The 12,339-nt window shown below is 40.2% G+C and overlaps 1 protein-coding gene across 1 annotated transcript; it reads right to left on the reverse strand.

Moving 5' to 3' along the window:
• Positions 1–2,412: 2,412 nt before the first annotated feature.
• Positions 2,413–10,790, reverse strand: LOC311010997 (tryptophan 5-hydroxylase 1-like; the record flags this gene model as incomplete). The annotated part of the gene is made up of 11 exons (XM_084005681.1): positions 2,413–2,587; positions 2,945–3,078; positions 3,454–3,549; positions 5,492–5,618; positions 7,049–7,184; positions 7,574–7,770; positions 8,728–8,795; positions 8,894–8,994; positions 9,129–9,312; positions 9,404–9,550; positions 10,695–10,790. 11 exons carry the CDS (start codon positions 10,788–10,790, stop codon positions 2,413–2,415), a joined length of 1,461 nt encoding a protein of 486 aa, XP_083861807.1.
• Positions 10,791–12,339: the final 1,549 nt, after the last annotated feature.

Consider the following 12,339-nt stretch of genomic DNA (forward strand, 5'->3'; position numbering starts at 1 on the left):
CCATGTTGTTGGCTGTTCCCAGCCCACTTAAAAACTGTGGTGTTAGCTTACCTGCTTAATACACATTCAATGTGCCTTCTTTCCATTTCCATCATGTTTAAGCTACCATGTTGTATTGCTGCATTCACATTTTGTTAATAGTTAGTAGTATAGTAGTAATAGTGGACAGTCATGTCTGTTTGATACAAATAGCACAGAATATGGATCTTCATTGTAAGTTGCTGCCCACTTTGATAAATGAGTGGTTGCTCTGCTCTCAAAGCTGTCACTGGGATGATTGCGTGTTGGTGGTTGGCACCATGGTGGTATCACGGTTCCACCTTGTGGCAAAACTGTGCTATAGCAGCAAATTAACGAGATGAGATAATGGAAAACAGTTATAAGACATTTAATGTTCCCCCCCCCCCATTTTTAAAATCTGCTTTTCATTTAGGTTTTATTTGTTTCATTAATTTAGTTGACTATGTTGTTCTATAGATAATTGTGGTTCACTCTTCATGTCTGATGTTATTAATACTTATTGATTCACTGGGATTACTGAAAGTTTACTAGCATTTTATCCCGTATTTCCAAATGCATCCTTTGTAGAATTTGAAGAATCCTCGACAATGGAACGATCCTTCAATGGCAGCAGTGAAATTCAACGTTTAAAGATCCTCCCTTGACTTTGATCAATAAATATATATAAATAAATTAATGACTCTAACTGATCCAGTGCATGCAGCAAGCTAAGAATGGTGATTCTCCTAGCTGCAGACTTGACAGTGACATATGTCCGTAAAAAGTTGTTTCACGCATACAAATAAATACAATGTACTTGGATGCAACTTAAGTTGCAGCTTTCATTTTTATTGGACGGATACTCACAACTCAATGCCTTTTGCATCCCCATTTAACAAATGTATGGTAATCTATTGCTGTCTACAACACCTCACAGTGCTCCATTAACACAGGGGAGGCACAAACAAACCAGCAGCAGCCAGCAGAAACATTAAATACAAGGATCCATCTTTACAGTTCATTAAACATTAACATTTACATTGTGGCAACAAGTTAGGATTTTGGTATTACAATTATATTTAAAAAATGTATATTTGTAAATGTTTTATACATTTATTCAAAATCTATCATGTAAATTTACAGATTACTACCGTAATTAGTTACCCATTAAGACATACTCACACCACATTTCGTAAATTGTTATTCAAAGAAGAAGAAATCACAGAATTATGCACTCTCAAATAAGTTGTAGCATTTATTATCATGTACATCCAAGTAGCCAACTAGTCTCAACTTGAACAAGTCTCAGGCCACGTGTCAAGGAAAAAAAGACGTGGAGATTCTGATGCACAAGACACAAGAATGGTGGTAACTCTGGGACAATATATGATTTTATCACAGATAGCGATACAAATCACTCACTAATCAGGATACACATTTTTTTATTATTATTTATATATCCTTGAAAGGAGACATTTAATATTTTTTTCACTAAAAAAAGATGTGTTTTATCTGTGATGCAATAAAAATATTCAAGTATGTCTAGTGTGCAATTTTTAAGAATTTAAGCATATTTTAATGATAGAATATTGTGAATTGCAATTATTTTGGTCAGGATCATCGCACAGGAAATGATCGTAGCTCCCCATGCCTCGTGGTAACGGCCACAGCACATAGACTAAACCAATGCTGAGTTTTCAGGCTCTCAAGGTGTGCTGTTTTTTAAGGTGGACCATGCTATTCTGATTTTAACGACAAGCCACTCCTCAGATTGCCGTGTATATCTCTCCCTCACTCTTTTTGTTTAGTGCTGCTTTGCTGTAAATTTCAACATTGGTGAGGAGCCACACACATTTGTGCCATTGACCATTTCCAAACATTCCTGACTGTGCTGACCTTTGAGATGTGTCAGCTGTCCCGTCATCGCATTTGGATATAACACCTGTCACCGCTCTCTGTAGCAATGAAATGTAGGCTACTCTGGTGTGGCTGACTTTCAGTGACTGACTTCGGCTGCTTTTGGGTTGGTTTTCGGATCAATTGGAGCTTTCAGAAAAAGTTTCCCAGTCATAATTACGTGGAGGTTAGTGATTTCAGCAAGCTTATAGCACGGCTCCACCCAAATCTAAATGCACTTTGCCACTGTACACAACACTAGCAGGCCTATAAAGCAGGCACTAAGTACTGTGTGATTATAACTTCATTCAAGATGATCAAATTACTACAGCTTAACCTAACCACCATCTTGGATTCAGGTCAGTACCCTGGTAATCCATTCTCCCTAGCCCCACCCCAATCTACATTCAACGTCACACATTCCATCCCATTTACACCCAGCCCATCCAACACTTCCCCCACCCAAACCTTTCCCCCAACCAGCTATCTTTTTCAGACCCTCATAACGTCCCTCCCTTAGACTGTAAGTTGTTTGTTGAGTCGGTTCAGGGCGTCTTCTACGATGTCCAGCTCGTGCCGGATGTCCTTCACCATGCTATTGATGCTGTCGGTGTCCTTCAGGACGTCCACACTCTGGGTGTAGGGGTCATAGCGCACAGTGAAAGGCCGCCAAATGGTCTTGGCAAACTCCCTGAAGAAACAGCGTCATTTATATCAGTAGTTCTGTGAAACCTTTGAAACATTGTCACTACAATAACATTCAACCCGACTTTGAAATACTTAACGCTTAATAAAATATATGTAAAATATATATATACATCAAACAACAACACTGAGTTAGTTAACATTATTACAGCTACGCTAAGGTGATGCTTGGGTAAGCTAGCGGCCAGCATGGCGACTAAAATAAAATTCTGCCAACCTCTGCGGTGATACAATAGTCAGTTGGTTGGATTAATTGCTTACTGCGACAGAGACGATGTCTGAGAAGTGATGGTAGCCACATTATTAAGGAAGGACTGCATTTACAGAGCAGAATTCTACTGACCTCATTTTGTTCTTGGCTTCCTCAAAACTTTGGGAAACAAAGTAAACGTCTTGGAACGTAGTTATGTTGCACTCCTGGTTACAGGTCACCGCAGGGTCGAATGGAAGGATATGGGCCTTGTCAGACAAAGCATGCTGACAGAAGAAAGAGACATATTGTAGACACATACACAGTCAGAGAGAATGCCCCTCTTAACCTGGTTTGTCAAGTAACATGGTTGACTGCATGTAAATGCTATTACAGGGTTACAGTAACCTGGATTACACATAACAGGAGACATTTATTGTATTGTCTTTCAACTAACTTTTCTAGTGAATTTCCTCTTAACAATTTGATTGTTGAGGTCAGAAGTTCATTTATCTAAATCATGATCATAAGCTAAAAAACTCAAATTAACAAATGCTGTTGAAATCTTTTCATTTTTAAGGCATATTTAGGAAACTAATAGGAGTTAACAGTGTCGGCAACAATGTGTATTGTATGAAGCTGGACAGCAGGTTGTGTGTTACCTTGAGCTCACTGATGGAGGAGAGGAGTCCAGCTCCATAGGCCTTGAGCCTGCCATCCTGCTTGCATAGACCAAACTCCACTGTGAAGAAATAACACTAGGACAAAACAGGAATTCATTTTTACATTCCTATGCACACAAAATATGAGAATGTAAGAAATGGATGTCAAGTTAAGTGTGCGCATTAGGATGTTATGATCAATATACAAAATGTGAAAACATATTTGACTATTTTGTTTTTAATCTCAAAACATTAAATACTCATTACAGTTCTTGTATTCTATAGTTTTGAGGAATCCCACTGCAACAATGTCACAAGTCACCATAAATGTAAAGCACTTTTCAGCAGCATTGCTGACAATACACATGGATGATATTCAGGCCTGCCCTGTTCACATCAACAGATAAAATGGCTACTTTCTTTTGCAAAATCACTTTGAAGTAATCAATGGTGAATCAGCTGGTTCCAATAAAATGTGTTGTACTTTTAGTATAAATTGGTATAGTAAGCACTTCATTGATACTGCTTATCAATACATTTATAGGTTCTTCTTCATTACTAAATAATGGGTTTTTAAGATATTGTTTAAAAAAAGAATCATGATTAGATAAGGTTTTTACATTTGAAATATTAATAATTAAATGTTGCTGAACCAGCACGCTGTGTGAAACATAGCGGTGAAGCAGGAGAGACAGCGGACAGAGCAGATTTGAATCTTGAATTTCCTTCTCTTGTTGATCTAAGGGCTCCGCCAGCACCCCTCCTATTTGAATGGTTTTGGTTCTTGTATGATAGTAGGATGTGCGGTGATTGGACTTCTGAGGCCCGTCCCACTTCCTGGTCGGTTGTTGAAGGAGCCTGACTGGAAGGGCAGCTGGACGGGTCCTCCAATCCGGCAGCACTATCAAGACTCCATGGCATCATGTCAGCTGTGACCTTCACTGAGCAGCTCCCCGCTTGCAGGTTTCTTTTGGAGGTCTGGGGCTGAAGTTGTCATACTTGTCTGTAGCTTGAACAACTCAAACGTATCCAGTCAGGCTGCTTTAGGAACTGACCAGGAAGTGGGATCTAAGTCAGTCCAATCGCAGGTGGGGAACCGCTTAACCTACTTATCATACAAGAACCACATAAAAAGGTTTTAACAACTTGCTCTTTATTGCAAAGGTTTGATGGCACTTACGGAAATGAGCGGATTGTCGTCAACTCAAGTAATCTTCCAGTTCATTTCACCTACTTCCCTTCACCGTCTCCACGGTAACACTCTGTGTGTGCGCGTGTGTGTGCATGTGTGTGTGTGTGTATGTGTTTGTGTGGTTGGAGAATATGACAGAGAGCTGATAACATCAGAGCTTTAACCATTTAGAACCAGGACCCGTTTAATACCCGTTTCAGTGTCCAGCCCTCATTACACATTATTAATGGATTGTTAAACAAATCATATCACCTCTTTGGGTGGATATATGTTATTTTAGTTGTGTGTGTGTTCCTGACTTGGGGCCCCTAAGTCACATGCTGCATTTTCATCCTAAAATACATTGTCAAGCGAGAGTGACCCCATCGTCGTGCACAAGCTTTGCCGAGTGCCTAGAATGTCATGTGACGAGTAACAACCAATCACAGCTGGCAGATTCTTTCTTCAGTAAATATATGGAAGAGAAGCGAATTATTTTAGTGCAGGGCTACCCACTGCTTTATGATTCTCGTTGGATGCAACAGTACAGTCCCTGAAGCTGCATTCAGGGACACATTTCAGACTAATGTGAGCGGCTTGTGGAACAAAAGTGCCCAATGTGGAACCCGCTGATTTGTTTTGGCCAGTGGTTAAGGTTAGAGTTAAGTTAATGTTAGCCAAGTAGTGGATAGGGTAGGTCTCCAGAAAATGTCCCCAAACATGATCTAAGTAAACATGTTTACGTGTGTGTGTGTGTGTGTGTGTGTGTGTGTGTGTGTGTGTGTGTGTGTGTGTGTGTGTGTGTGTGTGTGTGTGTGTGCGTGTGTGTGTGTGTGTGTGCGTGTGTGTGTGCATGTGTTTCCTCACCGTGGCCAGTTTCTGTACGGCCTCGTCCGAAGCTCCCAGCGATGCTAAACCAATTTCTTGAGAGAACTGGGCGAAGCTGGGCTCAGCAAGCAGAGGAACGTGACCCAGCAGCTCATGGCAGGTGTCTCTGCATCAGACACACGTTTGAGAAGCAAATACAGGTACAGCTTCACTGAAGAACTCTAATAATAATAAGAGTGTGTGAAGTATCTGGTCATCAACCCATTCTCGTTCACATTGAAGTGAAGGGAATATTCCTGAGCAGTTCAAGACTTATTTTAAAGCAAATTCACAGGTCCATTCCCACCTAAATCGTCAATCTTCAGATCTTCATCCTCCTAAATTTCTTACCTGCAGAGGTCAATGTTCAATAAGATTTGGGGGTACCAAATTATGGAATGGCTTTACCCATTTGGCAAAAAACGGTTCCTCGAAAAATGCTATAAAAGATACTTAAAAGATAATTTAACTGTTTTTTGTAATTGCTTTTTTCCATGTACTGTTGTCCATGTCGCCATGTTTTTTTTTGATTCACACATGCTCAAGGAATTAAAAATTACACCAATATTCCCCTCACATACACACACACACACACACACACACACACACACACACATACACACACGCACACACAAACACACACACACACACACACACACACACACATTAGCCTACACACTCACATTCTCTGCTTTTATATTGATGTTATTATTTTGTTGTTATTATATATAATTTGTTACTATTAGCTTCATCATGTTTATGTAGTCATATGTTAATTTTGTGTTTCCTTATAACATTGTGAAATTTTAACATTATTTAGATGGAGGCTTCAAATTAAGCCCACTGGGTTTTCTGCCTATCCCTGCACTGTATGTTATTTGTATTCTTTGTCATTCTTTGTGTATTTTTTTTTAAATTGTGAAAAAATAAATAAAACTAAAACTAGACTAGTTATTTAACTAGAACTAGATGTTGCATGAGTGAAGGTTTAAGGAATTAGGCGCGGTTTAGGAGTTGCGTCCAAGAGGTCCTCAGTCTTAAATCAAGTTCTGTGTTTGTGTAGATCAAAGGCTAGCTACAGGAAGTTGGCCCATATAAGGTAGTAACAGAGACCTGTTTGGCGCCACAATGGCCGGAACTAGGCCATATAAGTACAGATATAGCTTTAGGATTGCGGACAGAGCAACCCCTCTCTGTCCTATTGAAGTGTAGCAATTCACCAAGGTGACAGAAATAGCAGGAAGTAGGTAGGTGCTGAGGGAAAGTGCTTCAAAAGAAGCACATGTGGCAGGGAGATTTTAGATTTCTTGAATTTGAGGCCTCGGTAGGTGGAACAGGTGGCAAAGCTTTGGGCAGGACTTTGCCAGAAATTGGGGGAACGGGTGTGGCCTGTTGCATGGTTCGGACGCAGGCTTGATATCTATTTCAATAAAGATTACTCTTCCACCTCCAACCAGCCTGCCTCGGCAGATTTATTCATCAGTAACCTACATGTAACAAACCCTGGATGAAGACAGGTCCAGAAACACCATGTGTACTGTATGTGTGTGTACTCACGGTTCAGGTGTATACAACGGCTTGGAGCCGTGGCGGACATACTGAGTGCAGTGGAACACTCTGAAGGCCAGGCCTGCCAGGAAGTCTCTGGGGGAGAGGTACCCAGCAACTGGCCTAATGATGAAGCCTGAGTGTTCTAGATACACACACACACACACACACACACACACACACACACACACACACACACACACACACACACACACACACACAGCCTGTTTGTTTCTATGGTAGAGATACAACTGTTGATGGCAAAGTCTGTGAATGACTGAGATAACCAGGATCAATGGGCCTCAATCAAAATCTGAAAAGTTCGGGACTTCTTTATTAACACTTTTTTTAAAATGTATAACAACAATAAAAAAGGAAAAAACTCACTGATTCTTGAGGTTACACAATGTGGCCTCAGTATGTTAAGTCATTTGAAGAATCTTCTTTGGGAACGTTTGGCAGAAAATATATAATGTATATACTATAAACGTCGCAAAATAAACCATCTTGATATTCACTTTTTAGAAGAGTTACCTTTGAGGAAGTGTGAGACGTCCTCCAGCTGGGGGATGCTGTCTTCGCTGTAGTTACAGTATTTGGACAGCAGAGGGAGGTTCTTCAGGTACTCTTTGCAGGCATGGCTGGGGTACAGCTTGTTGAGTTCCCTGAACACAACCCCCCATGTATGCACCTCCTCGGCTGTGAAGTCTATGTGTAGAATAGGATCGCCACTGACAAACAGAGAGTCAGATGACATCCATATGAATGTAAAACACAAGACGTGGGAGAACCAATGATTAATAGTGCATTATGTTATGGTATGGTAGCTTCATATCCATCAGCTGTGCATGTTTTCATTGTAGTGGGTCAGATTAACTATTGAGAAGGCTGTACCTACACCATTACCTTTACTTTCAAAGTGAGAAAACCAATTGTCTTGTCATTATTTCCGATCATCTATTACAGTAATACGTAAGCAAGCAACTGTAACACACATCTTCATCCTTTAACACTCAGCAGAAGCTGTTGTATGACATATTTAATGGTTTACCACTTAGTTGTTCAGTTGAGCTGAAACGAAGATGCCCGGTCATACATGCCTGTGACACCTATTTAACAATATTTGCAAAATAAATGACATCCTTCATATTCTGAATTCAAATCAAATTGTCTTTTCTTCCTGTTAAAGTAAATATACAGCATGCTTTTATCATGACATTAATCAATCTGCATCGTGTAGCAGCACAGAGCTAGAGAAGGTCGTGAGCTCATCTTTTTTTTTTTTTTTTTAAATGCATTAATGGCAACTATTCTTTAGATTGAAAACACAATCTCAAAAGTCACACAAATCTATTAGCATACTTATTTTCTCCTGACTTTCTTGCTTATATACCCAAATATTTGTATTATGTTTTTTTTCTGCCTAGCTTTAGCTTTCTCAGTACATTCATGATCTTGTTTGGTCTGGCAGTTGCTAATTCATTTTATTTCTTGTCAGTTTTGTGCAGATGATGCTTATAATGTATTAGATGTGGTTTGGGGTTTGTGGGCTGTCTTATTGACTGTTGTTCACAATCCCCTCTATATTGACATGGCGCTTTTCAAAGGGTTCGTCCTGAATCAATCATATACACATCAAGCGAAATGAAAGAAAAATGCATCAGAGCCAAAGAAACAATTGAACTTACAGTTTGTAGCTCATAGCCAAATCAGCAAAATATTTTCTTCTTTCACGGTACACGTTGTCTTTAAATCCCTTCAAAAACAGACGCACAAAACTCGGTTTACATTTTCACAATTTCCTGACAATAGAAGTGAAAATGAATCATCAGAGTGTGTCCTTCCTATACGTACCGGGTGATCGGCATCTAACTCAGTGCCATACATCAACACCCTGTTGGCAGACAGATCCAGATCAGAGATCTTCCTTGGAAACCAAGGCACACCAGCCATATCTGAAATACACATCAGTTTCAGGTCAGTTAGAAATCTGCCTGCATCTGTTTCTGCTGTTGAGTGTAATTCTGATTTAACAGTTACAAAAAGAACCTTGATTATGATATTTACTGCAAAGGTAACTGAGGCCTACCATCTTCAGGAATAGTGGAGTTTTCAAATGGAGAAATCTCAACAATATCAGTATGCTTCCTTAGCAGCTGAGTCAGCTCCTTGAGCTGTTCATGGTCGGTGTCACAATCCACAAAGATCTCAAAGTCTGAATTCCTTCGTTTGGACTTGCGGGACTCGATATGAACCAGGTTGACATGTTTTTCCTGCACAAATATCAGAAACAAGATGAAAAAAAAAGGCCTCCAAACATGATGAAACTCATCCAGATGTGATCATTGCAATAAAAACACTCACCTGGAAAAGTCCAAGTGCCTTAATGAGACCTCCGACTTCATTTTTCAGTGAGAATATGATGGTTGCAAGGCCTTTCCCAGAGCTAGTGGGCCTTCCAGTGGAGATGCTCCTGCTGTCCTGGTTCTCATTAAATTCACTGAATGGAACCTTCAAAATATATACATAATGCATGAGTCATGATTTTACAGTCAATAAATAAACATATTCTTCAAAGCTAACTGAGCTGCAGTTCAGATCACTAAGCAGAAAGACTTCCTGTCAGAACGTGACCAGCAGCGCACACTGGGGCGGTTTCAGTGTGAAGCAAGTTGGGATGAGGGTCTTCATGGGCCTTCAAGTCTGAGGCCATGGTTGACATGTCAACCATAAATGTTGGACCAAAAGCAGTTCAACAAAGCTCCTCCCGGGAAGATGGCTACTGTCTCTGATGCGGTAGTCAATCGGAGCGCAGATAAAGATGGGAGGAAAACAAACAGGAAACAGGAGGCTGCAACGATGACAGAGGTGTCCGCATGGAGAAAGTCTCAGAGTTGGGACAGACCACTGGAGAAGCGGTGGAGTAACTAATGGTGGACAGGCTGCACAGAAAAACGCCAGGCAGCTGTGTGAGCCGGCGGACAGGGATGGACCCAGAAAATACTGGAGGGATTATATATCTCATCTAGCCTGGGGACGCCTCGGAGTCCCCCAGATTGACATGGAAAGTGTCAATCTGGGGGACTCCGAGAATGCTGCCCCCATGACCCGGCCCCAGATAAGCGGAGGACAATGAATGGATGGATGAGTTTTCATTCGGATAAATGTCTGTCAAGTTACTATCAACAAATTTGTCAACACAATTGCGATTGAGCCTACGGCCCACCGATGAAAGCTCTTGCATTTGCAGTATTGTGGACTGGGTGTCTGTGGCGACATTCCTGGGAAAATACGACATTGTTTGGATCTCTAGGAAGTGAACCTGAGTCTTCAAATATGATACAATAACATATTACACAAAAAGGAGCATTTTGATAATTCCCCAGAGATCTATTTTCTTCCTTTTAATAAATTAAAAAAATATTTACAATACACAAGGGGGGACTTGATTTCAGTTTTCATTTCAGAATAGGTTCAGACTTTCAATAATGTCAAACAAATAAATAATTTGACAGATTTCATGGACCATATCAGCTCTACCAGTCAACTAACCTGATCAGGAGGTAACTTCAAAGTAACATCTACTTAAAACTGCTTCTTTTAGGTGAAGCTTCTCAAATAAACACGGAACACAAGCATCATTAGGGCTACTTACTTCATTGTTGAGCTGCTTCTCCTCAATGGCAGGCTTTGCCAAGTCAAAAGACCCTTCTCTTTGTGGACCTGCTTCTTCACACTTCTTGGCGTACATGCCTGTCTCCAGATCAGTAGTGGAAATATTATCGTTGCTCGGTAAAGTTGGTTGTTCTGTAAAAGCTACAGTTAAGATACAAAATAAAGATAGCTCTCGGCAGTAGAAGACGTGGAGATCAGCTCCAATAAGAGTTGTGAGCTGTACTATCACTCAGAGCTGAATGCGGTGGTGTTTATGAAGCCGTATTGGAGGGGAGGGTCTGTGGAGGGGAGAGAGAGCAGCCATTTCTTTCAGCAGGAGGGAGATTAGTACAGGTCATCATGATTAACACCACATGGCCTGACAAACACTCCAACAAAAGAGAACCACAATTAGGCGCTTCATAATGTATGCACTTAAATTGTGTGTTACTATAAAACCAACCACTGAAGGAGGAATGAAAAAGAAATTACGGTCAGTCTGGTCTGATCTCAGCAGAAAGTGACAAAATATATGGTTGTAGAAGCTTGGTGACGCAGGGCTGGCTGGTGAAGAACTACAGTAGCTGGCAAGCTAACATGCTAACTAGTGTTGAAACCAATTTCAAACTCAAGCTCCCAGGTTAAAATATACGTATGACAGATAATATGAATTATGGAGAAGGGGTGGGATTAAATAAGCGTATACTTCTTCCCACTCTTTTTCGGACATGTCAACCAAAAACAAACAAAAAGAAATGTTAATTATATATCTCTTCTTTCTAGTTTGTAATATTTTATTTTCTGTATGACACTTTCGGTGTTCATTATGACATGTTTGAAATAAATATCTAAAATCTAAATCTAAATCTAAACAAAAAGTAAATGAAAGGGCTCTGTGCAGGCCGGTCAAGTTCATCCGCACCAAACTCTCTCATCCGTGTCTTTATTTACCTTGCTTTGTGCACTGGTGCACAGTCATGTTGGAACAGGAAGGGGCCATCACCAAACTGTTCCCACAAACTTGGGAGGATGGAATTGTCCAACATCTCTTGATATGCTGAAGTATTCAGAGTTCCTTTCACATATTTCATTCCACATTTCTTTCTCCTGAATTTTCTATCTAAACGTTGCTTTTTTGTTTCTATGCTCATATCCATACTGCTTTTCTGTGTCATTGCTTCACGTAATCTGTTGCCTTTATACTTACTGTTACCAACGTGGCTGTTAACAATATAACACCTTTAGTGGGTGACTTATGTATGTTAATGACGTTACTGTAATGAGCAACCAACATGTTTACAAGCTCTCACCATCAGTAGTCACATGAGGGGTGAAATTAATGAGGTTTCTGCTGGTGGAAAAAAAAGGTCTAATGAGTGAATCATTATACTTTATGGTTTATAACTGCATTCATCTACGTTCTTCACACATCAAACGTCCTTCTAAACTGCATTGTTTTACATAGTGGCATCTTTATTTGTAGTCAGCTGATGTGCATGTGTACGTGATTACTGAATTTTTAATTTAAATCAAAGAGGATGTTGATTCTCAATGTTCAAGTAAATGTTAGAGTAAAGCTGAATTGTGTTCCTAGCAGTATCACGTCTTTAATTAGGGAACTGGACTGAGTATGTGGCTGAGTAATC

This window comes from Eutrigla gurnardus (genome assembly GCF_963514095.1).
Source record: "Eutrigla gurnardus genome assembly, chromosome: 1".
NCBI lineage: Eukaryota > Metazoa > Chordata > Actinopteri > Perciformes > Triglidae > Eutrigla > Eutrigla gurnardus.